The following is a 26,474-nucleotide window of genomic DNA, read 5'->3' as shown; positions in this document are numbered from 1 at the left end:
AGACAGTAATACGCTTCACCGTTCACCATTGTGTTACTTGATAAAATAAACAACAAACCATAGCTCCAGCGCTCTGCTCAACAAAACATGAACAAGAGCACCGAAGTGCTAATTCAGCGTGCTTCATAGCATAGAATAACGTTACACCGGCGCGATGGCGAGCCCCGTCGAGTTGCAGCATCAACAGACACCACACACGTACCATTATTCTTTCGCAAAACGGCACCGGACCGTACCATTCCATCAGCCATAACCGTAATTTGTGGGGTTTTACCATTGTGCCGGCCGTGTATTCTCTTCCCACTGCAGTTTCGCCACTCGTTTCATGCCATTTTTTCTCTCTCTCTCTCTCTCTCTCTCTCTCTCTCTCTCTCGCTCTATTTATGCCTCTCCCCGCAGAAAGCATCAACAGCTTGCCCGGTAAAATAATGACCTATCATGCCGCATCAGTATTGCTTACAATTTACCTCACCTGTATGGCTTGTACGCTGCCGCGTGTCCTTGCCATTCCTACCAACGCCGAGCCACCGAAGGAGATAGTTTACCGTAAGTCCGTAAATGTGCGCAAGAAAATGATCGTTTCTCACTCGCTCTTTTTCGCCCTTTTTTTTTGTTTGAGCGCTTGTTTTCGCTCGACTGAATGCCTGAAGATGATGTATATGTTTTTATGTGTGTGTGTCTTTCCCCCCCGGTGCCCTGACAGCCAAATGTACCGGACCGGGTGAACCGGGCCAGTGCCAGACGTTCGACTATCGGTACCGCTTCGAGCAGACGATCAACAACTGCACGCAGTTCATCTGGGGCGGTTGCGGTGGGAATCTGCAGAACAACTTCGAAACGTACGAGCAGTGCATGCAGCAGTGTGCTAATGAAACACGTGAGTCAAGCGCCGTACGGGGGATTAGGCGCCTCCATCGTGCTGGGTGCTGTAACCGGGTGGTGGTTTTTCCGCAATTGAATCGACTCGATAAGCCCAAACGAGCCGAGCCAGAACACAGCAAAAGGGCTCGAGCCCTTCGTCCTGGAGCCTTTAGTTCGCTGTTTGGGAGAGGGCGCCGAAATGAACGCCGACACTAATCTGGGATCCTTTTGCCCGTTTGCAGAAACACCCCAACCGCCGATTCCGCTAACAACCACCGTTGACCCGTCGTCGTCTACCGTGCGCACCCAAACGCAGGAAGCCTGGTCGTTGCATTCGTCCAGCAGCACGCTGGCTCCGGTGCCGGACGAGCTGCGTGGTTCCGAGCTGACGTTCAAGGAGACGGGATATGAGAAAACGTTCATGTTTGCGAAAAACAACACCTTCATCCAGATGGACGGTGAAACCATACAAACGTTCCAGCTTAGGTAAATAGTGGCGGGGGTTGACATTTACGGTTTATGGCGAGCGTTGAGATTATTCGCGAGCGTTAATTTACTTCCTTTTTGGCGATGGTGCGTTCTGGTGAAAACATGTAACGCTTCCTAACGCCAAGTAACGTTTCGTATCGTAGTAGGCCGATTTATTTGAATTGAACATTTAAAGAAACTCTGCATTTTATCGTCAAGTTGGAATGTTAATGGTGAAATAATTCGTCTGTCCCATTATTTCTTCGGTCGTAATCTAACAATCCACGCCGTTCCAACTGTTACAAGTATGCAAATCGTTCACACATTCTCGCACTAATCGATGCCGTCAAATGGTTCGTTTTCCTTTTCCCTCAAATAACCCAACACGAGTCTGTTACAATCCGTCTGACTAGTCCCTATCGCATGCCCTCTTTAACTGTGAAGTGACAGAGCGTGAAGCGAAAAAAATCCTCTCGTCTCAACGAACGCAAACACCTAGCTCGGTGGAAAATCCATTCCATCACCAAATTCATATCTGTAGCCCGCTCGCAGCCAGCCCCACTGTTGGATGCTTAATTAATTTTCTCCGTTTCCGCTTTCCCGCACACAGGCTCTGCCGCGAAATATCGTTCCAGTTCCGAACGCGGCTCCCGCACGGGCTGCTCGTGTATCACAACGTCAAGACGCCCGCCGGCGTGAAGCTGGACCCGTACGCGTTGTACGTCATCGTCGAGAAGGGCCAGCTGAAAGTGGTGCATGTGTTTGGGAACCACTCGACCAGCGTCACCGTCGGCGAGGGCCTCAACCGGGACGAGTGGCACAGTGTCATGGTAAGGCCGGAAACTGGGTGACCGAAAAATACAACAACTATCCTTTTGCTATCACACAACCGCTCCATCATCATCATCATCACCATCATCAGTGTGACCGTTCGTTTGAAGGCAAAAGACCATCGAAATTCCCCAAACCATAAGCGTACACGTATGTGGGTAGGATGGAAAATCGTCCCACAATGGCTCCCGAGATATGGTGCCATGAGTCAACAGTAAGTCCCGTTGGGCTCCCAGACGACAGTCCAGTCCACCAGCAGATCCGATCTAATGCCCGGTGCTCGAGCTTTTGTCGGTTTGCTTCTTGGACGTAACGAGCTAACGCACCTGGCCGCACCCGACCGATGGAAGATGGTTGCTTCATGGCTCGTCAAAAATTCAACAAACACCGACGGCAAGTGGCCGGCGCGCCTCAAACTCGCTTTTTCATGCCACCGTGGGTGGTTGGTGCTATCGGATGGGCGTTCGATATGCTTTCGAAACGTGATAAGCACCATCCTTTTTCGCTCACGCTTTGTTGCGCGTCTCGTAAGCCATTCGTGGCCTTGGGACAAAAACACACGAGCAGCCGGAAAATCCATCATGTAGGATTGAGAGTGATCATGTTGTGTTGTGGGGCAGAGGGAACAAAAATACTCAATTTGTAGCCTTTTCTTTCACCGGTGATGGCGATTATGATGACAAAGTGGGGACCGATCGAGAGCAAGAGTGATGCGTGTCGTAGAATCTCGTTCCTAATAGGGCATCAGGCTAATATAATCTCATTAGAACTAATCTGGCTTACGCTAGGGCGTATCGTAATCTAGTATTAGACGAAAGTTACATTATAAATCCGCTTCATGGGTGCCCACGCGCCTCTGAGCGCCGTTTCTGCTCGAGTGAGTCGAATTGGCAACAAAATGGAAACCTTCCCTTTTTGTCCGGGCAGTAATTTATGCAAAAAAAAAGAACATGTAGTCTTCATCCAGGACACCTTTCGCACAAAAAAAAACGACGATCCGGGCTCGAGAACGCAAAGCCACCTACGATCGAGCCAACCGAGTAGGATGGAGAAAAGAGACTGCCGCCCGAATGTCGCAACCACAAGCGTAAGGCTGAAAGGTGATAATTAAATTCCAGTTCAAGGAGCCACCAAGCGCTCTGCGGGCAGGTAGAACGTGTGTGAGCGACAAAAAAAAATGCTCTTCACCTACCGGGCAGGATATTCCGGGAAATTCTCAACGCGTAGCGCTTTTGAAGGTGACGAGAAAAACACATCTTTATGCGGATCCGAACCACATAGCCTATCAAACCGCCGGTGAATCCATCGTGTGTGGGTTTCCCCCCCCCCCCCCCCTTTATTTCCGAGCATTTCCACCAGTACGGTTCCGGCAAAGGGCTCACCGTTCCCGCCTCGAGAGGAGGTCCTTATCATTCATCCATCACGAGCAACCGGGGAAGTTGTTTTGCTGTTTACCGGCTGCCCTATTATGGGGACGCACAGACAGGCTCCGGGCGGGCAGCGAGGCCGTTCTTGGAAGGATCCCCTGGCGTATGGTGCACGCCGAGCAGATGACGACCAGAAACGCATCCTTTCGGCGTCACTTGAGACGGGGCGTTTTTTTTCTTTTTGTGTTGTTGAAACAAGGTGGAACACATTTTGCCGTCATGAAATATTGAATGGCGGTGGAATGGAATTCTCATAAAAGAACCGCCTCGCGCACACACACACACACACACACTCGTTAGTTTGTGTCCTTCGTGGGAAGGCGATAGCGATGAGCGATGGGTGAAGTAAAAATATCACACAGCCTCAAGGAGTGCGCTCCTTCTTGGCGCGTGCATCTCTTTCAACTTGAAGCAGTTTTGTCTTCATCCACATCAATTGGTCTGAGTGGAACGCAAACACAGTGATTTCTGTAAGCGAGAGCCATCTAAGGGTTTTAAACCTATTCCATGTTTGATCAGTATTCATTTGATTTAATGCAAACCACTAATGATAACGATTTTCCCCGTAAATGCTTGCATAAATCTCATCAAATTAGCATCATCTTCATCGCAACATGTGTCCAGACCACAATGTGCCTCTCTAGAGGGCCTGTCTCTCTCTCTCTTTGGTTTTATATACTTTTTCCGGTTCCTATTTTTGGCTCATTCCATTTTTCGCATCTTTCGCATCCTCCCGCTTTAGGTACGCATCGATGTGCACGGCGCCCGACTGATAGCCCGCGTCGATAACAACAAGGAGGAGGTGTACCTGAAGGGATTAAATCACGAAACCAATTACGGCGTATCCAACAATCTTATGTCGGTCGTCCTCGTCGGTGGTGAGTACTGCAAAATACTGTGCCAGCCGCACAACTCAAAAGCTTGTCTCACGGTCGGGCAGTAAATCAGTGGCCTCGGGCGCCTCTAGCATGAAGGCTGATACGACGGTTGATGGTTTCCACCGCGAAAACGGCTCGTTAGCAGGCGTCAAGTGTTCGTCAAGCGCATCGTATGCGGGAAAACTCCCCGTAGCCCGGTTACATGTGGGTTTGACGGTGCGTTTGCCAGCAAATGGCACACCAAAAGTTGTTGCGAGAGATATTCACCCGGCGCTGGTACTCGTTTACATCAAACATGCGGCTCGTTTCAACCCACAAGTGGATGAAAAAGCCCACGTTTCGATTGGTTTATGCCAGGGTGGAATTATCATGTTCACCGAAATTAACCATCCTCGGGCTGGCACAAACGAGACGCGTATCGGTTGCCTTGCAATATCTATCGAAAATTGGCTTCGATCGGAGTTTAACTTTTCCCGTGTGGATTTTCCGTGAAATGCGTACGCCACGAACTGTTCGCTTTTAATGAAAATCATGAGTAGGTAAAGCCACCCACTTGGTGGCAGAATTTTCATGCAATAAAGAAGCCCAATTTTTATCATAACACTGTTTTACGGGAAAAACCTACAAGAGCAACTTTCACAACCCTCATGATGTCTGTTTGTTCGCCTCTAATAAAGTCTTCTTGGAAGCTGTTGCGCAAACTATGCGCACCAAAAATTTTAATAAACTCACCTAACCCTTCAATACCGTTCCGGAAAGGGCTCTCACCAACGAGCTCGATGGGAGATTTATGCCTCACCCAAACAATGCCAATTGAACCTATCGACAGCCGGCCGGGTTCGAACCTTAGCAGGCAAAACTGTTACTTATTGTTTATGGCTTCCGACCGGTCGCTTTGACTTATTTCTCCGCTTCGCAGGTTCCCCGGAAAAGGCTTATCATATCCTGCCGCACGAATTCGGCCCGGTCCGGCGAACCCGGACCCGATAGCAAGACGAACTTTTGCCGCCCGTACCCACATGTGTCCATTAAAATTAATTTTCTCGCCCTTACTCGGGAAACAGGGCACACCGATGGGGGGTTTCCCCAATGGGTGGGGGCCCAAAGTTTCTCAAGAGATTAGAATAAACTTGTCGTTCCAATAAAAACGTCACCAGGGCGCACGGAATCACCGGTCCCACGAGAAACCGGCCACAACCGCACCAGGGGCAGTCACATACTTACTGTTGCGAGTTGGCGAGTTTTACCCAGGTTCTGCTTTGCGCCCGGCCCATTCAATTATCGGCTCAACCCACCGAACGGAAATGCACCGAGCACGTGCGGCAAAGTCGCTCCGTTCAATATTGTGTTTGGCAACGATTAATTTAAATCATCACCGCCTGCTTGGATGGCAGAAGGGTCAGAGCGGAGTTCGCTAGTAGCTCAGTCAGTTCGGGGTTTTCCCTTTGGGGAATTTACGGGACCATTTTAAGAGTCGGAAAAAAGGGGGAAAACTTTTCCCAAGCTCGCGTGTATCGTAGGATTTCGGTTGACTCACGCCTCACACAGGAAGGCTTAAAGAGTCGATTAAAGTCGATCGAAGGAAGGAGCAAAAAAAGGCACCGTAGTTCAGGGTCCTCAAAATGGCCGTCTAAGGCTTGGTAATGGATATTGTCGCCAGGAGTGGAACGTCGTGAGAAGTTGAGCTCTTTTTCGCACTGATGACCGGTTGGGGAATACAGTCGAAACAGGCCGTTGTGGTCTTTTCCTTGCGATCTGATGTTTCAAGGTCACCGACCGTCCTGCCTGAAAGGACGAAATTTGCGCACGAAAAACCACTGCACGACAACAGCACATCATCCCATCCATCTCGACAGGAAAGCTCTCAACCGTCTGTTCACTCGTTTGCCACCTCTCCCAGGGATAAGCTCACTGCGAAATGTCCTATTCCATTTCCGAAAGACACCCTGTCTCACACCCCCAAGAAGCGACACACACACACAAACGTACACACAAGACAAGGCTGCCCTAATCTTCGATAAGATTGATGGCGACGGTTATGTGCGTTCCGGGGGCGCCGATGGAAATCGGTCTCGATGGGCGGCAAAAACTTTCCTGCCGACTGTGCGGCGAAAAACAACACACGACCATTTGCCGTTGCGGTGCGGACCGATTTTCACGCGTTCGAACGATAAATGAGTGCGATTACCGGGACCGGGGCCCACGGGTCTGGTTGGCACAGCTTACGAACTTGTGCTGCGGAATCCACGTCGTCCGAAGGATCCATCTTGGGGACGAAATCCGTTGCGATGGCCGTACGCCAGGCTGGGTGCTCGTACGCGCGTTGTTCGAATGATTTGTGGCTTGTGTAATGATGTGTTTAGTGGGTGCCCGTGTGTGACCGAGTCCTCGACGTCGTCGTCGTCGTCACCGTCGTTTCGGGGAAATTGCGATACTTCCTTGAACGTGTTGCCCATCTCGCTGGTGGCCATTTATCAATTGGTTTTCCAATTTTAATGCGTCGCGCGCTTTTAGCTTGCCAGATTCCGAAACACGCACACACGCGTGCACGGGTGGAATCGAAAGTGGCATCTTGAAGGGAAATTGTTTCCATTTTAAACGCAAAACTCCAACCACGTACGTGGCGTTTTTGGGGCGGGAATGTCCCGAAATCACTTTCTATTTGGCTCATTTACAATGCCATGCTAAATGTAACACTTCCGTTTTATTGTTCTTCATCTCTTGGCGCGAAGATGGATGCAGTTTCACGGCACCATGGCATCCTCTTCGTTCTAAAACTAATTTATCTCCCGTAGCAACACATGCTGGGCACCCTAGTAACCGAGCGTCCGTGCAACAAACTTCTCAAACCATTTCTCAAACCAAACGGCAAGCTGTCAAGATAAGCGTAGAGGAGCCTCACACTAACAGTTCTTCTTTGTTTCATGTCTTCCACAATGGCTTCCTGGTTGTGCAACACCCCTTCCGGTTTTTCGGTTGAATCCTGCAACCACCCTGGAACCGCCTACCAACACACGCAGGTCTCAGCTCGGAAGAAAAACTGCACGGTGTTAAATACATAATTGAGTCATTTGTCGGCTGCATACGGAACGTGGTGTTGAGCTCGGGCAAGGCCGCCTCGGACCTGCTGCCGATAACGCCACTCATCGCGACGAAGCACGAAAACGTGAAGGAGGGCTGCCGCAACAAATGCCACTCGCGCCAGAATCTCTGCTTCACCGGGTCACGGTGCATTAATCATTACTACGACATTTCGTGCGATTGCTTCGGTACGAAGTATGAGGGCGAACATTGTGACATCTACAGTGAGTATTCCTTTCTTCGGTGTTTTCACCTGCCTTGAGCTAAAGGTTTACTAAATGTTTGTAAATTAATCGAAATCTTTCGCCGTTTTGTTTTAGCCGCGACGGTATTGACCCTACGTGGCTCCAGTTTCGTGTCGTACCGCATCTACGATTGGAAGGACCGCGTCCATTCGCCTCTAACCCGCATCAGTATGCTGTTCAAGACGAACTACGATGATTCGGCGCTGTTTTATGCAAGCGGTGAATCCCTCAAACCACAGTACATTGCCGCCTCGATCAAGAACCACTCGGCGTACATTGAAATGGACTTCGGAGATGGTGTCATGACGGCGACCCTGGGGCAGGACCTAACGCGCCACTACTGGCATAACCTCACGATCCTGCACGAGCATAATAAGGTGATCGCGATCCTTGATGATCACGTGCGTATCCTGGACCTCCTCGGTCCAATTCACAATCTACTGTTCGACCCTGAGATCTACTTCGGTGGTGGACCTAACCTAAGCAAGCGAAAAGGCCTTGCATCGAGCAACAACTTCGTGGGTTCGCTCAAGTACGTCTTCTACAACGACGTTTCGGTGCTGTTCGAGCTGAAGAAAGGCAACCCAAAGGTGCATTACATCGGCGTGCTCGAGGAGGAATTCTACGAAGCGAACGTGGAGGTCATCCCGATCACCTTCTCGTACGCCAAATCACACATCTGGTGGCCAATGAACAACCCCGACACACTCTCGCTGAAGTTTGACTTCAAGAGCAGCAAGGCGACAGCCGTCCTGGCGTACAGTGACGTCAAAACAAGCGAAGGACAAGGATTCTGGGAGGTTCGTTTTCGGGGGTGAATGTTAGTTTTTTCAATATTATTTTGTTCCCTCAATTCCGTACCATACGCAGTCCCGTGGCAAATGGTATGCGCTCGAGGCATCTGGAGGGTTACATTCCTTTTTCCACACGAAAAGGCGTGCGAAAGGCGTACGGAAAATCCACAGCCATGTAGCATGAGGCTCGAGCCAACGCTCCGGAATCCGTTCACTCCGGTGCCCTTTTTGCAAGAGGAAGCCCACATTGCGAACGTCCTGTTTGTAGGCTCGCAACCGAAAAATAAGCACCCCATCCAAAGCACCCTAGGGAGCATGCGGTTGGGGACGATCACATCACGCTCTCGTGATTGCATGTGATAATGTCGCATACCAAAAGAGGGGGCCCAGGGCGCGTGTAAGCCACCGGTAAAAATGACATTTTAATCTCACCCGCCCGACCCCAAACCTAGCAGGTGGTAACTGAAACCCTTACCTTTGAATTTGTTACGGTCGGTTTAGATGGCACGATACCAGCCCAATAAGGTGTTTTGATTTTGGACGGGGTAGAAGTTTTTTAATATGGTGCGCTATCAAATTACTGTGCTTTCGTTAATCCTTTCTCTCTCACTCTCTCGTACGTACCACCCCCGCTGTGGGTGTTGGTTTGTTTTCCTCGGAATAAGGGGTTATTGATTTTCACCACCCGAAACCGACCTTTGGGGGTGGTAAAATCTCGAGACATATCCATTCCCTGGTGGTTGGTTTTCGCCTTGAACACGTTTAAAGCAGCGCTGCAGATTGTGTCCTTTAGTAGGCATTTTCAAGAAATTTCCCTTTCACCCATTACAGCTTCGGTTAGCGACCGATCGGTTGAGCTTCGATCTCTGCCCGGACGTGAAAAGTAACGTCACGCACACGACGTACATCCGCATCGAGAACCCAACCTCCTGGCATTCGATCCAGCTGACGTACGAACGCAACGACATCCGGTTTGTCGTCGACTATCGCCACTCCGTGACGCAGATGTACGGGCTATCGTTCAACATCGGCGATAAGCTCATCATCGGTAGCAGCCTGAAAGCGGCCGCCTCTGGGTTGGTTGGATGCTTGCGCGATCTCAAGATCAACGGCGTGGAAATCGAACCACGGTACCTGGTGAAAAGTGAACGCGTTGTTGGTGACGTTTCGCTCGACAACTGCAAGTACGTAGATCCGTGCAAGAAGCCAAACACTTGTGAACACGGAGGAAAATGCGCTGTTAAAGATGACGGCATCATCTGCGACTGCAAGGACACCGGGTACATCGGGAAGAACTGTCACTTTACAAAGTTCCGAAAGACATGCGAGGAGCTAGCACTGCTCGGGTACTCCAAATCGGACGTCTACTCGATCGACATCGACGGAAATGGGGTTTTCCCACCGGCACGTGTCAAGTGTGACTTTCAGAGTCTGGCCAACGCCACGAAGACGATCGTCGAACACAACCTGCCATCGCAGGTGGACGTGCGATCGGCCACGGACGAAGACTTTAGCTTCCACATTCAGTATCGCGAGTTTAGCGCCGAGATGCTGCAGGAATTGATTTCGCATTCGCTCTACTGCACGCAGTACGTCAAGTACGACTGCATCAAGGCGCCGCTTGAGCTGCACTCCTCGACGTGGTTCAAATCGTCACGAAATAATAACACGGTCGACTCGCTGGGAGAGGTGAAAAGGTGCCAATCGCAAGCTTAATCGTGTAGGTGTACGATTTCCTAACCATCTTGCGTGTGTGTGTTTTTGGGTATTTGTTTCTTCATCAGAGGAACGTGCTCCTGTGCGATCGGGAAGAACTGTGAGGACGTTAATCAGTCGTGCAACTGCGATGCGAATCTCAACCGGTGGCTGTCGGATGAAGGATACTACAAGGAACCGCCGAGTCTGGGCATCACGCAGATGTACTTCCTCCAGCAGAAGGGCCTAGATGAGGAGTCTCAAGGGCGCATCACGCTTGGCCCGTTGGAGTGCGTCGAGACCAGTAAGTGAACCGGTACAATCGTATCCTTTAGACACGCATGGCATCCTCTCACATCTCTTCCACAGACACGCAAAAGTACGTCGTCACTTTCACGACGTCCCAGTCATACATCGAGGTGCCGGGATGGCGTAAAGGTGACATTGCGTTCTCGTTCCGCACGACGGGTGAGAAGGCGATCTTGCTGTTCCAACCGCCGATCCGATCGAATTATCCTTCCTTCATGGTGGCACTAACTGGTGACTATCAGCTGACGTTCAATTTCACGCTCAACACCGGCACACCAAAGACGCTCGTCATCGACACGAACCGGAAGCTGAACGGTGGCGAATGGCACAAGATTTGGATCGATTACAACGAGCATCACGTGCGGTTCATGATCAACACGGACACGCGCATGGTCGATCTGCAACCGGAGGAGGAGTTTGGTCCGTTTGAGGGCAGCATGTTCATCGGTGGTGCTCCTACGTGAGTATTTGGTAGTGACCAAGGACTCGGTCGGTAGTTAAGTATTCATGTTTTGTTTTCTTACCTCGCGATCCGCAGCGAAATCTCGAAGAAGTACACGGTTAAGCAGGGACTGATCGGATGCTTCCGAGGGTTGGTCGTGAACGGTGAGATCCTTGACATCTACAGCTTCATGTCGGTGCATCTGTCGGAGATTATTAAGGACTGTAAGCCATCCTGCGTGCCAAACCCGTGTAAAAATGGCGCATACTGTCGAGAGCTCTGGAGCACGTTCGAGTGCGTATGCCAGAACCGGTGGGCGCATCTTGGCCAGCACTGCGAGACCAGTGAGTATCCTGTGGCGAAGGTGAAAAAGGACATCAAGTTCTTTACGATCGTTTTCGTTTTTCTGACAGACATCAACGAGGACGCGTTGACGTTCATCAGCCGTGAATCGTATCTGAAGCGAAACTACCTCTCCGATCCGGAGGATATGAGAGACGAGCGTGAACGACTGCGGGCTATATTGAGCGCCTCGTTGTTGGTGAACCTGCGTACGTACGATCGGCACGCATTTGTGCTGTACGCCAACGATCATTACAACAACTTCATCCATCTGTACCTCACAAATCGAAGTGAGATCGTGTACCTGTACAACTACGGCAATGATATCGTGAATCTGACGATCGAGCATAGTGAGCTGCATAATGCACGCAGCATCCAGGTGGCGGTTATTCGCACCGACGCCAACACAACGCTGTACGTCAACGAGAAGAATGTCACGATCGATCGCGGGTTTCTGCTGCTCGACGAGTATTCGAACAAACCATGGACAAATCCAGAGCTTGGTAGGTTGCTTGTCACTGAAGTATAGCTATTAATTGAAGTTAATTACATCCCACCTGGTGTGTTCTGTTGCAGAGGTCCTGTCACCCCATCGACCACCGGCACCGCCCACGGAATACTTTCAGTTTAATATCGGTGGGTACGATCCGGCAAATCTTCTTCGCCCGAATCAGGACACGGCTGAGCTTGAGGGTTACATCGGATGCATCCGCGGGTTGAAGATTGGCGAGAATCTGATATCGCTGCGAGAAATGGCCACCCAAAACAACGCCCACGGTAAGATCCATTCGAAGCTTATTAGAAAAGGTTCAAGCGGCAGTGTACTGTAAATATCAATGTGTATACTCATAAGAGCGGACTCATATGAGCGATTTCGTGGTATGCCAATGGCATTTCCAAATAATAGGGCCCTTCTAAATAATGCCCCGTTCCAAAAGACCAAATCAAAAACGCTGAGCTTGCGAAAAGCCAGTGTATCGCTTGTTAGCTTCCAGCCGCGTCATCTCGCTTGAAAATGCAATATCCTGCCAGAAATGGCCTTTCTCTCTCACACCAGTAAGCAACGCATACCACCACACCGTGCTAAAGCCCCACTTTTGCTTCGTTACAGTCACCGAGGGCGTCCTGAACGGTTGCCAGATGAAGTGTGACGCTGAACCGTGCAAAAACGGCGGCATCTGCACGGAGAACTTCGTGCGGCAGGAAAGCACTTGCAACTGCGAGCACACCAGCTTCCTGGGAGAGTTCTGTTCGGAGGAAAAGGGTGCAAGTTTCAGCGGGGAAGCAACACTCCTGCGTCGCCTAGCCCTGGCCGAAACCGTCGGTTCCGTCCGTTTACAGTTGGCGTTTTCGAGTCACGATATGCGCCGAGCGAATCGGGTCATGTTGCTGCTGCAATCACGGAATGACCGCAGCTACTACCTGATGGTGGCCATCACGGCCGACAACCATCTGTACATTGAGGAGGACCGTGAAGGTGCTACCCATGCGGCCCGTATCGAGGGCAACTTCATGGATGACGCGCGCCATTCGGTGTACTACACGAGGCACGGAGACACAGCGTCCTTGCTCGTTGACCGGGTTCAGATCCCCATCAAGACCGTCCCCAACAAGCCGCTCGTGTCGGTGTCCGACCCGGGGGCGAACCATGTACAAATTGGGGGTGTGAATACGACGGATCCGCGGTTCGCCGTGTACAAAAGCTACGACGGGTGTCTGTCGAGTGAGTATCCTGGCGCGGGAGTTCGAATTCCAAACGAGCGGTTACTAATGCGCGTGTCCTCGCGGGGTTGGTAGACATTTTCATCCAGGTGAACAACGAAACGATGAAACCGCTCGAGGAGTACATGCTGTTCACGAAGAGCGAGGCGGAAACGATTACCGTCATCAACTCGCAGGGTGTTCGGTCCGCTCAGTGCAAGCAGTTCGATGTCATCCAGAAGCTGACGCCCTTTAACGAGCCGGCGCTCAACATGACTTCGGTAAATTGGGCGCAGTCCTTTCGCTGTGGCGTTTCGGTAGCAAGTTTCGTTTGGTGAATGTGGATTTTCTCCATTTTTTTCCACCCCTTTTGGGGGCAGGTTATCGATAAGAACTGGGTGGTGGATGCGCCAACTCGCGTCCCGTACAAAGCCGTCCACTTCGATCCGTCGACGAAGGAGGAAAAAACGCAGGTCGTGTTCATCACGCTAACGGCTATTTTCGTTATCATCGTCGTGTGTTGTCTGATCGAGGTGTACCGGTCCGATCGAGAGTACCGGAAACGGATCGAGCGCCAAACGGACGAGGACATCATCTGGTCGAAGGAGCAGGCGGCCAAAATGCAGAACGAATCCACGACGAGTGTGAAAGGATTCGGCTACAAATCGGTTAGTCCTGGTGTTGAGACGAGTGAGCTTTTGCTTCCTTATTTTACCGGTTTTTCACTTCAGATTCCCGGTGACGATAAGAAGGAGAACGGAGCGAAACCACTCGTTGGGATACTGAAGAATGGCAATGCCGCGACCCCGGTGGAAAAGCTGGAAACGGTTCCGTTTACGGTGGAAACTGGTGGCATTCGTGGTAAGTGATCCACCTTCCGGAATTGGAATAGGATACGTTTTAAAAAATCCCAATTTTTCTCTTCACTCTTGTAGACAGTCAATTAATTGACCACGAGCTACAGTGGGACTCGCTGGTAGCCGAAGAGAACGAATCCCTTCTGAAGCAAGATCCCTCCGCAGCAGCCGGTGATGGATCACGCCATCGCATCGCAAACGGTAACCATCGCCGGGTGACCGATCTCGACGACGAACCGGCACCGGACGACGACGATCACGAGCTGACCGATAACCCGGTAAGCATTCAGGCGCTGGCCCCGCTCAGCTCGATCAGCGAGGTCACGCTTAACAAGCTCGACCTCGGCGACCTGCAGCTGCATCCAAGCGAGGAGTTTCGTGTCTAAACGTAGTCCTAGGCTAGAGCCTGCATGAGCCGCTAGAGCCTAGCCGCTGCATGAGCCGAAACGAACGCACCCAGTCATCCTTTGTTCTTCTCGTCCTTCTCGTCGATCCTTTCCGCACACATCCACTTTCCCATCGAGAGTTGCGATCAAAATTGCCAGCTGGCTAAAAATAGGCAAAACGAACAAATATCCTTACATATTTTCGGACCCATATGTGGCGCTCCTTCTCCCACGGTGCATGGAATAAGGAGATATGCTGCGTCCCATATCAAAATTATGCGCACTCATCTCGTCACCTTTCAAGCCCTTTTAATCTATTCCGTTCCTTGTTACGTCCTCGTCACGGGACGCTAACCGCCACCGGAACGCCATCTTAAACTAACCCGCACGTAACACGGTAGGCAACAGCACCGTTAGCAACCGTTTGCAGTAGGCGCTTGTAGTACTTATTTATTAATTAAACCAAACGCAGCAGCCCAAGCGGCTCGCTGCCTTCGTTGTGTTCTAGTCCGGAGACCGGAAGTGAAATAAAACCCCGTGTACGCCCCGGTCACGGAAAACCGTGCACCGGCGCCGTTTAACCCGTGCGTGACACTGTTGGTTTTTGTAACGTGTTGTTGTATGTGTGGGTTGTGTATCCTGGCTGCGTTTGTTCTTCTGTTCAAACAGTCAATGGAGGCGAATGTCCTGCATGCGAGATTGTGTCTATTTTAACAGGAATGGGACTGTGTAGCCGCATGTTGTCTTTCTGTCCATCGAACGTTACGGTATGTGCATGAGCAGAACGTTGTCTATTCATTATGGGGGGATAGCAAACGAAACAGATCTACGGTGTCCTGTGAAAGCCACATAATCCTTCCAGTTACGGGGCTCATCCCCGTGCGATCCGTTTCATTTGCTAACCCTCGACCATCTTAAACGAACTGGAAATCCGCATGAATGTTCCACTAGGACGGGTATCAGTAGCTCCGGTTCTAATACGCCATTTTTCCGCCCCATCGGATTGGTCCTGCTCCTGTGCCTACCCCGACCACCTCTTGGACGTCCTTCTGCTTCCACTTTCCAACAGGTGAAAGTTAGCTACGCTCAAATCACATCCATCCCTCATTTGGTTGGCTCGCGAAAGCTTCCACCGAAGCTGGTCCTGTCACAGCCACCCGAACCGGGCGAGGATCCTGCGACACCGGGCAACATGACTCCACTCCCGCCGGCCAGCCTGACGTCATCGACCCCGCTCACCAACGGATTGCGCTCCCGCAGTCCCCGGCAGGTTTCGTGGGGTCCACCACCGCCTTCAGCACTGATTACCGCCAGCCCGTTGCCGTTCAAAATCGACGAAACTCCCGAATCCCCGGCGTAGGACCTCCTGTAAAGGAGTCCTCCCGGGAGCTGTCCAAGGACGCTATCTGTTATATGTATGCCTGCGTTGAGTGTATGCTTGTGCGTGTGTGTATGTTGTGTGTGATTGTACGGTAATTGTGAATATGGGGTGTCGCTCTCTATTGTATCTCAAAGCGCTGTGTGCACTCACTGTATTGAAAAAGGGGTCATGTACATTGGTGCTAACTAAAGGCAGCCTGCTTAGTAAACCTTCACGCGAATCATACCGTTCCTCTACCCGGTCTGTGACTACTGGACCAGCAGTTTGTAGCCTACCCGTTTACACAACTGTAAAGAGATCCTTTTTCTCACTTAGAAGACGAACCGTAATAGCCTTAACCTGCTGCCCCTTTGGTACGGTGTTCAGCACGCAGCAGAAAACGTATGATTGTTTGAGCAGTGGTTTTCCCTAGCTGTAACGGTGCGCTTGAAAACGTGGGCGAATAAATGAAATTTTTGCTACGCCAGCTCGCTGTTGTCACGTATTTCAGTAACAACCGACCATGTTCGTGTCCGTGTGCCATGCTGTCTTCCTGTTTTCCTGAATGTCTATATGCGCTTTCTCCCAGTGGCCTCGGTGAGGACTGTATTTGTTACTAAAACGAAAAATAAATCACCATCGCACCGGTCCTATCAACCATTTCACACACATCCGGATTATCAGTAGGGAACCGACCGATCATCAGGCCCAATCATCGAATCGGGGTCCATAACTCATGCAGCCCCGAACCTGAAATTCTCGCTCCATTTTCTCATCCGCTCATGTGCTCACACCTCGTCTAGGATGGAATAGTGGACCCGCAAGCTCAGGGGGTTCGATCGGACCACGACATGTCCTTCGCTTCCGCCATACCACCCACGGCCTTAGATACGCTGCCGCACCACCGTAATGATGTAGTGCTTGAGAAAAACGCTTCCGATGCCGTGCTCGACGTACCCGACGCCCCCGTGTCCGCTCATGCATGTCAGCTCGATCTTGCAGGTACCGAAACCGGAGTAACCGTTACCGCAGAAGCCACCGGGTGCGCGCCGGATAGATCCAGCGGTCCACCGGTGCCGCCGTTGCGGTTCAAGCAGAGGAAGCTGCCACCGATCAATTTGGGTCCCGATTGCCGCCAGTACGCTAACCCGATCAGCTATCTCGGTGGCCCACGGTACGATCTTACCAAGCGCGCCTCGGTCACATCTAGTCAGGGTGCTAGCATTACTAGTCTCAATTCGATCATGTCCTTAGAATAGCAGCGCTCATGACAGCAGCCTCGTGGAAGGAGCAACGAAAAGGAAATAAATCGAATAAACCGAAACACGATAGTTTCTGTGTTGACCTGCAATTTAAAATCATTCGAAACGCGGTCCGAATGAGCGGTGAATCTTTCAATTGTACTGCACGGTAAACGAAAATTTTGCATCTTCGAATATGGATGACACGTAGACAAATAATTCAATCGGATATTTCGCAAATCGCGTGTGTATTTACTTGGTAATACTTAGTAATTTGCACCCAACAACTAAGAGCTCTGATCTCGTATGGTTTGTAGTTTCAAGTTCGCACATGGGCGTGCGCGCGCTCGACGAATTGATATATGGTTAGCTTTACCCTAGGCTAGTTTGTTTTATCCCCTAGTGTTTCTTAATTCCATGGGTTGGCGCGACCGCGGTCATTTCACCATATGATACGTGCAATTTTGTTCGCCTATTTTACAATCTATTTTCAATTATCGGTCCGTACATCGCTCTCATTCCATCGTGTAGAATGATTGCCTCGCGTAGTCCTGGAGGACATCTTGAACGGCCTACTACGTTTCTCTGCCCTACAAGACCTCAAAATGCATTTCTTTAGACCGACTGGTTAAAAAATAATAAAACTTTCTTCTGCCGCTTTTCGTGCTACCATACCTAGTGATACCACATTATACAGTCTTGAAAGGCATGTGGTCAGCTTGACTTGGATAATGAATGAACCGAGAAAGTATGCGTAAAACAAATTGTGTGGAAATTGTCAAAGGTTAATAAGACGCATAATTCTAGTGATCATTTGCAGCTTATACACGAACTTCTTTCTGTCTGTTGCCCTAATTTCCCCTTTTTATTACACCTAATGCCGGTCTTTTGATTCTTATAGGTCCTATTTTAGTTGAATCTAAGTAGTTGAATTTGCAAAGTATTCCCGCTTGTCTGTGAAAGATTCCCGGGGCGTGTGTAGGTGTGTTTGTATTTATATCATCCTTCCTGAGATCAGTAGAATTCGGCACTGTTATACTTCATTCTCTATAGTCCCTTCCGCCAGGCTTCCTCTGTTACCTAGATCAGTCGTAGGTCAGCTTGGAAGCATAAAAGCAAATAAAAAGTTTTGCTGATAAGTAAAATCGCAATCCATTGGGTTGCTTTCCGTTTACAAAACACTCAAACAAACACCAACTGCCCCTTGTACTCTAAAGAATGGAACGAAAATTTGACTTTTGCCCTAACATGAACCGCTCATTTCGCAATGGAGATGAAGCTTAGTTACGATTGAGGTTGCTTTCGAAACGATGAAAGCGTGGATCATGCAACACCCGTCGTTTCCTTCTTTGCAGGTTCCTCAGCAGCTTTGGTTTCCTCCTTATCGCCACTGGTATCCACTGAAAAAAAAGTATAACAACCACACAATGGATCGTTAGACACATGTACAGAAAATGATGCAACGATGGTGAATGCTTACTTTTTGCTTCCTTTTCGTCCTTAGCGTCTTCCGCCTTTCCGTCCTTCTCAATACGCGGCCGCTTACGAGACTGCTGCTGGCCTGATTGACCCTTGAACGAACGGTTATCCCGACGACCGCCCTCTCCTTCATCCTCCGAGTCGGAGAATTCATTATCAGGAGCTATCCGCTTATCCTTGTCCTGCTGCGGTAGTCGCTCGTCCTTGTCCACCTTGTCTTCGTCGTCCGACTCGTCGTTTACTGCATCCTCCGGAATCGGCTGCACCTGGACGCCCGGCGCATGTGGCAACATGCGTAAGTTCTCGAATAGGCGGTTCTTGATCTTCTCGAGGTACTCAGTCGTGTTCTGATTGGACATGTTGCTTGGGCTAATGTGCAGCTTGAAGTCCGGTCCGAAATACTCGAAGTAATCGTTGTATGGTAGCTCATTCGCAATCTCCACCCCCAGGGCAACGGAGGTTTCGTATGTCCAGCAACGGGACACGTTGCGGATCGTGTATCCGCCACCGCCCACCATCAGGAACGGCAAATTGTACTTCTTGACAAATTCCACGCATTTTCCGTGACCCTTGACGGTTAGATTGAAGCATCCCAAGCGATCTCCTGTCAGCGAGTCAGCGCCACACTGCAGCACCACGGCAGAGGGTTGGAACGTTTCCATCACCTTCGAGATGATCGGAACGAAAATCGAATCGTACGATTCATCATCCATACCGTCACGCAGCGGGATGTTCACGGCGTAGTACTTTCCCCTGCCGGCACCGATGTCACGCAAATCACCTGTACCCGGGAAGTATTCGCCGTACTTGTGGAAGCTAACCGTCATAACGCGATCGGTCGTGTAGAACGCTTCCTCTACTCCGTCCCCGTGGTGCACGTCAATGTCGATGTACAGAACTCGCTGATGGTACTTGAGCAACTCCAGGATGCCAAGCACAATGTCATTCACGTAGCAAAAGCCGGAAGCTTCTGATTTCTTTGCGTGATGCAACCCACCACCCCAGTTGATGCAAATTTCCGACGCTTGTTTGTTGAGTTTGACCGCGGCCGCTACCGATCCGCCGGCCGAAAGTTGGCAAAATTCGTACAGTCCGTCGAATACGGGACAATCTTCGCCGACATTGACTGGAAGGAGAGAGCAACGGTCAACTAATGCCAATCTAAAAAGTAGTGGCTCACATTGCCCGGAATAACTCACATCGCTGCATGTGCTTGTTGTACTCAGACATGTTGTCCGGACGGATCGATCGCAAAAATCGGATATAGTCGTCCGAGTGGAACTTTGTCATTTCGTCGGCGGTGGCTTTGTGTGGCCGCTAGAAAACACCGGAAGATATTACAATTATTTGCTGATTGTTCAATGGCATTGCAGCTGCGGCCGTTGTAATGCTTCGGAACGCTTCATACATAAATTTCCATCTTCCGGTATAGGCCGTAGTTAAGCAGCAGATTGTGCGTCATGCGTATGCGGTGCGGCTTCATAGGATGGCCCTGGCCATAATAATAGTTGCCGATATCGCCTTATAGGAGGAAAGAAATAGCAATCCATTGTCAGGCTCAGTAGGAAATTCGATTGCGAAACGATAAATGAATTGAAATTTCGGCGTGATGCTTGTATTTCAGTTTCTGAAATTTATGACCAATGTCGCCTAGCACCGTCTTCAAAATGTCGACCGTATTTCCTGTCAAGCTAACCCCACCAAGCCAGTCACATTGAAGCGAGGCAAAACGCAAGCGACCGTACATTTCATTGTTCGAAAATAATGTAGATATAGCTTGCTCGCTCACTCTCAAGGTTCTCCGACCCAAGCTAGACAGAGATAACAAATGTTTCACGAAGCATCTGGCTGTTTATAGTACGGTTGCGCGTGTGGAAGTCGCGCTAGGCGTCAGTGATCATAAATTTTGAAAATGATTTACACCACGATGGGAAGTAACTGGTTAGACACCGTGTGTGGAAAATACCGCATATTAGTAAGGTAGCATGGTTAAATGAATCTCATTACTCACTGTCGTAGTAATAGCAAACGCGTTTTTTGCTATGTGACTGCATTTTGGACCTTTACTTCGAAGATGCCTTAAACTTTGTTGCACTAAAGGATAAAGATGCTAGTACAGGAACGATAAAATTTTCTTCGGAACTTGATAATCCTCAAATAAGCAGTAGCGAATTTGAGGTATTGATGATAAAAATGAGAAAATGAACACAAGCAGTTGGGATGTTACACCGGTAAAGTGCACTGTCACAAATAAACGGGCGTGTTTTCGCAACACACGAGAGTGCACGTGATGAATTCGAAAGCTCACAACGGAATTATTTTTAGCAAACAGTGTCCTAGCTCATACTAGCCTAAATTCACTATTCGCGCTCAAACAGGATATTTGAACAAAACACTAACCGCGAGCACGGACGACGCACATCCGCACGCTTCGGGTTTGCTGTATTTTGTGACGTTATGTCAATGTTTTAGACCAATTTTCATCTTTTAGACCAAAATAACGCTTTCTTTAGCATGAAACTAGTTTTAGATCACCGAGTGCTAAAACTGTGCTATACATCTATATCTATAGATAAGACCTTTTATTGATATTATGTTGGATTTTTTAAGCCACCTACATGTGCATTTTTAATGCTTTTATTATTTCAAATGATCAACGTTGCAGTTTGAAAATGTTGTTTATTTTTTTACGACCTAGAAATGGAAAGTTTCCTTGCTTTCGATCGTTTTGTCTGATCATCTTAAGAGTTTTTTTAAATACGGTGATCAAGTTTATTCGTTCTTGTATCTTCTTTATTAAATTCAGTATTGATTGAGGGCATCTTCCGATTGAATATTTTATTGTAATTTGTTCAGATATATTCCATATGAAGGCAAAATTCAAAGCGTTCTAATTGTTTTTTGGGCACATAGTTGGAAACGCTTCCCTCTGTCACGGTATTGTCAAATCCCACCCATAAGTATCATTTCTTCGATAAAGCTGCTCGCGAGTGGACGTAGTTTCCGTTGGCTCGGTCCGTGCTTCGCGTTCGCTCTATTGTTCCTTCTAATGCAAGACAGTTGTGAGTGAAGATCGGTAATACCATGTGGCAAACGTACGTATTTCCATCATAATAGTATATTTTCGGATCGAACGTGACATGCACTCTAAACAAATAGAACAAATAATCAAACGGTTAGTGTTGACGATTTGAATACTAATCTGCTTTGGTACCGGTTGTTTCCTTGTCTGCGGAGTGGATGATCGCGAGTGGACGTTTTTTTTTGTCTTGTTTCGGTGTGCTTTAATTTTGCCTTACTGTCGAATCGATCCCGCATGGCGAGCGTACCTGCGTCTAGTGTCTTGTCCCGCAAAAGCGCTCACAGTGAAAACAACCGTTAGATGAGCAGTGTTCAATGAAAGTAAATCCTTTTTTAGTAACAGTGCGGAGGTCACCGAATTCGTAGCATAACATGGTGAACAGTGATATGGCCCTAGCGTGTTCCTGCTGAGGTAATAAGTGATTCGGCAATTGTATTTTGTGGCCCTCTAAAAGCATGTCTACTCTCCGCTATACACATGAGATTGAGGATTGAAAAAGTCCTCTAAATTGTGCAAGTGACCGGGTGTCGCCATACGACTTAGGATACGTACATGCAATCGAAACCCTTGCCGCCTAATACAATTCGCCATTCAGTAGTGCCTCTCCATCAAGCGCGATTTCAACGTTAGGCCGGAAAAGCGTAATTTACCGAGTGGGGTTTTATCGAGGTTTAAATCTAACTTCTACGATAGAAGGGCCAGGGACGGAACGGAGCCAGTGATGCAGCTGACTTGAAGTAAATGAATAGAAATAGCGCCCTGGGATGCAAGGGATAATCATAATGAACCCCAGCGACCAAATAAGGATATTTCTGACAATCACCGGCGCATGAAAATTATCCCATTTTTTAAGCACACTTTGAGAAAAACATTGAATTTCCCATTGGAAAATGTTCCGCTTGAAGCAGGCTCCTACTTTGATAGTTCAATTTTCACTTCCTTTCGCGTGTGTATGCGTCGTGCGAGTTGGTGTTGTGTGCGCGCATATCACCTCGCAACCGTAGCAACCAACCAACATCAAACTCTGTCAAAAGGACTCTTGCGTGTGTGTGTGCGCGCGCTCCCGTCTAGGACTCTTTTACTCTTTGTGAGTGCGTGGAAAAGACGGCCACTGGTGCGTGAATGTGCGTCCGTACACCGTTTGAGGATTGGATGTGTGAGTTCGTAGTCAACAATTGAAACAATAGAATCCTAGAGCCCAGCGAAGGTTCACATTTGTTCGCTGTGAGGCAAGAAATGCAACAAGATTACGGATAGCAAAAGTAATTACTGCAGGATGAAGGACCTAACGCAGTAGGCACCATGTTTTTCCTGTGGTCGCGCTCTCCGCGCAATACACAAGAGCGAGTGTGTGCGTTTTCCGTCAGCAGTGTTGAAGGATCTGCTCGATGGCCTTTAGGCGTGGGGCAAAACAAATGGCCTGGGTCTCCGAGGTTCCGGAACCGCAACAGAAGTGCCAAAAAAGGAATACAATAGCGCCCCCGGTTGCCGTTGGTAGCCGCCGCCCGAAGGTTGATGGGCCTCGGTTGATAAGGGAGTGGAAAACGGTACGGAAAAGCAACGAAAAAACACACTACTGCCGATGGCGAATGGAAAGGCCCCGTACGTGTGCATATCGAGACAAACCCATCAGTCCTAGGAACTGAATTTGAACGGTAGTACGCTTGGAGAAAAGAAATCATTCAAATATTTTACGCATTACAGCGTTTTCTACTATCGGGAAGCTACCTGAACAGTTGATTCATTGTTTTAGTGCCTCAATTGGTTTCATTACCCAAAAATCGCTTTTATGCCGCCCCATATATGCTCCGAAATAGGCTACTTATGCTCGCCCTGACGAGAAGGTAGTTGTTCATGAACGCCAAACCGGTACAGCGTGGAATTATTTCGCTTCGTGGTGCGGGTAATTTCCTATTAAGCTATTTATGCTCGACGCATTTCTCAGCTCACTTCAAGCCCCCGTGGCCGGGCCAAACGCTTCCTCAACCTTCTCGATTGCCTCTTGTGCCGTCTGCCTGCCGTTGTTATTTTCCGATGTGTAGCTGCACCGTCGCAGCTCATTTTGTTTTAGACACGGCAAACGGTTGTTGTGTTTTTTTTCCTTCTTTTTTTACTCCCTCAGGGGGGCTTGGTTGGACGCCCGATTTGGGCCCCGTCAAATCTCGTTGCACCGGCATTTACCAGCACCAACCCCCTGGGGGTGCGTTTGCGACTGTGCGCGTGCGTTGGTGCGTGTGTCCGTTGTGCGTTTTTGTGTACGTACGTACGTACGCACGGGGGCCAATTGATTGGGGCAAGCGAACAAACCGAAAAGGGCGGCTGGCGTGTTCATTCGTGTTGGTGAATCTAAGCAGGCGGGCCTCCCCGAGTGGGGTTTTGGGAGAATTCTATCAACTAGCGAAGAAGGCAGAGGCGCGGTACTTCTTCAACTACGGTTACAAATCATTACGGGAAAACATTAAGCGAACTTATGGGAAGAATATAAGCGCGTTTACTAGTTCCATGCTGTACGCAAAGTTTATGCAAAACCGAATGGACAAATTATACGTTCTAAATTGCAACATTAAGCCCGTGTAGAACGTTATCCGAACGCACACAAATATCCGCCAGTGCGCGAGGGTATACGCGTTGTGTCACCATGAACGCATACATGCTTACCATGCCAAAAGAGAGTCCTTTCAGGAGCAGATGAAACAGGACGAACGGAAACCCACCAGAACCACGCTGGAGGCGAGGGCGAGAGATAATGATTCGGGAAATTTTCATCGGCGCATTTGTTATCGAGAGGGAATGTCTGAGAAAAAGGGAGAAAACGTTGGGAAAGCTTTCCGGAAGCGCTGGAGCTAAACAACACCCGCACATACACACACACGCACAACGGACCGGGCATTGCATGATTTTGTGGTGAGCTGCTGTTTCTGATCGCAGAAGGAAAAAGGACTAAAACGAGAGTCAGAAAGAAAGAGCGACAGCGAGAGAGGATGTTGTGCGGGAGAGTAAAAGTATATCCTTGCTGGAAACCGAAAGGCAACCGGAAGCATCGGAGTGTGTGTTGGTGGCGTATTGCGATCGCTTCGGGCGTGTTGGTGTTGAATCCTGGTTTTCTGTCTTCTTCCTTTGGGTCGCGTGCGAACAAGGAACAAAAACAGGAAACAACGCGCCACACACGATGGAGCTTAAGGCTCCGGGGTCCCTACAACACGCGGCACTGGGGGTGGTATGTGTGTGCCTGTGCGAAACGGAAAATTGAAACAAGTAGCAACCGTATTTTTTGCGTGGAAATCAACCGTGTGCGGGGGTGGAAGGTGGCGGACGAATCCATCAGGCGAAAAATACCAGCCCCATCGGTAGACATTGACGGAAGAAAATGTGCAGGAAATGCGAGAAGCAATTTGTGTTTATTTCCCTAAATCGCCAACTTGCATGTCCTTTGGCGTCTCGCTTCAGCAGTCCAGGCGTCCGATGGTGGGTTTTGGTTCGAAGAATTTTCAATTTTTCACGTCTGCTGAGGCAAGGGCGCCTGCAGTTTAGTAGTTGCGTTTTGAGGAATTTTCATTCGCTAGTTCCCGGTATGTTGAAAGAAGAAAATGTTTCCATGTTAATGTTATTCCTTACGGAATTTCCTGACGAAGACAAGACGGTCCAGAGATGCATCCCGAACCGTAGAAGGGTCTTTTAATCGTGGCGTTGTGAGTGCAGCATAATTTAAGCTTCAACCATAGTTTACGAATGTTGCCCTTCCGTTTATTTTAGAAAAAAAGTGTTTGTGCAAAAATGAAAATCAATAATGCTAAAGTGAAGTGCGTATAAAGTGTAATTAGCCGAAGAAATACTACGCGCTGGTAGTGAAACGAAGTTATCAGACGTCGAGTGGTTTCATTTCGTGTGCGTATTGGAAGAGAAATCACAGCATGACGGAAAACAAATTTGCAAATAAAAGTCTGTAGTGAACTTCCTCGACGTTGGATTACTACACCGAGGTCAACACTGCGGGAAAGGTAAAAAAAAAACTATCTAATCTAGCTTTATTTTGTAACAAACTGTCTTGCTTTTACGTTTAAATATGTTTCTTTCCAAATAAGTAACCATTCGAGCCTCCGATTATTGGTTACAAAAATTGTACCCACATTTGGTAGGCGAACGTAAAGCAACAATTGCTCTTCCGCTGATAAGCAATATATGCTCAAAAGGCTTCCATAGCAAAAAATCAACGTTCGAAATTTGACGTCATCAAACATTTCCATTTTCTCAGAACGCAGTTCTATCTATCTAACACGTGGCTAGTTTTGCCACTTTTCGGAGGTGCGGCAAAAGTTTGATTAGCTGATATTAGATCAATAAAAAATCATGATCAACTAACATTTGATGGAAAGTTGGTAATACCCGCCAGATTCGTAGAAACCTTATCAATAGTTCGCCTCATTTGCTCCATCGCTCAACTGGTTCGATGTCCGAATTTCTCACGCAGGAATGCACCCTTTCTATCCCTTCAACCCTACCACACCCCTTGCACAGGAGAACCCCCTTTTCGTTGATGTGCGGATCCGGAATTGGAGCTTCGTTGCCCCGAGAGGTGTGGAATGCCCCAACGAATGGCTCTCCCACTCGCCGTTCCATTGCCCACGCATGCGTTTTCGCCTTCCCCCTGGCTTTAGGTCCAACTCCTAGGTCTGCTCTTTCTCCTCTTGGCTGGCAGGGAAAGCAGCGTTGTGTTGGCGTCGCGTGTGGAAGTTTTCCCTGAATCATTTCCCTATCCCCCGGGCTCTCGAGGAACTGCAAGAGTTTGGTGAAGTTTTTTGGGGAACGATGTTGTTGGTTTTTTTTCTTCTGTTTGTTGGAGTGACGTCTAAATGTTGATGGGTACGATTTTGTGTCACTGATGCGTGCGTGCAGCTGAGTGGTCAATAGTGCCCCGGCAAATGACCCCCGAGAGGACGTGAGGAAAATAGAATTTCACCTATCAACTGCCAAAACCGAACGGCTCGTTGTTGAAGT

At 49.0% G+C, this 26,474-nt stretch overlaps 2 protein-coding genes across 3 annotated transcripts; one reads left to right on the top strand and one right to left on the bottom strand.

Annotated features, from left to right (window-relative positions):
• Positions 1-428: 428 nt before the first annotated feature.
• LOC128726832 (axotactin) lies at positions 429-16,994 on the top strand. Of its 2 annotated transcripts, none has more exons than XM_053820666.1 (19): positions 429-546; positions 704-877; positions 1,104-1,347; positions 1,940-2,159; positions 4,330-4,465; positions 7,486-7,770; positions 7,867-8,591; positions 9,417-10,282; positions 10,370-10,584; positions 10,650-11,049; positions 11,128-11,375; positions 11,445-11,876; positions 11,950-12,150; positions 12,485-13,096; positions 13,171-13,355; positions 13,455-13,742; positions 13,806-13,935; positions 14,010-14,209; positions 16,481-16,994. In XM_053820666.1, the coding sequence occupies exons 1-19, from the start codon at positions 429-431 to the stop codon at positions 16,934-16,936; spliced, it is 6,135 nt and encodes a 2,044-aa protein (XP_053676641.1). In that variant the 3' UTR covers positions 16,937-16,994. The 2 variants fall into 2 exon arrangements, with proteins under 2 accessions (XP_053676641.1, XP_053676642.1); XM_053820667.1 differs by having other exon boundaries at positions 15,387-16,554.
• Positions 16,995-17,166: 172 nt separating this feature from the next.
• Positions 17,167-20,451, bottom strand: LOC128726975 (histone deacetylase HDAC1). Its single transcript, XM_053820829.1, has 5 exons — positions 20,409-20,451; positions 19,806-19,918; positions 19,597-19,714; positions 18,399-19,523; positions 17,167-18,318 (listed from the first exon to the last, which is right to left on the bottom strand). Exons 1-5 carry the CDS (start codon positions 20,449-20,451, stop codon positions 18,242-18,244), a joined length of 1,476 nt encoding a protein of 491 aa, XP_053676804.1. The 3' UTR covers positions 17,167-18,241.
• Positions 20,452-26,474: the final 6,023 nt, after the last annotated feature.

The sequence above is a fragment of the Anopheles nili genome, chromosome 3 (genome assembly GCF_943737925.1).
Source record: "Anopheles nili chromosome 3, idAnoNiliSN_F5_01, whole genome shotgun sequence".
NCBI classification, from domain to species: domain Eukaryota; kingdom Metazoa; phylum Arthropoda; class Insecta; order Diptera; family Culicidae; genus Anopheles; species Anopheles nili.
This window is presented reverse-complemented; position numbering and strand designations above follow the sequence as displayed.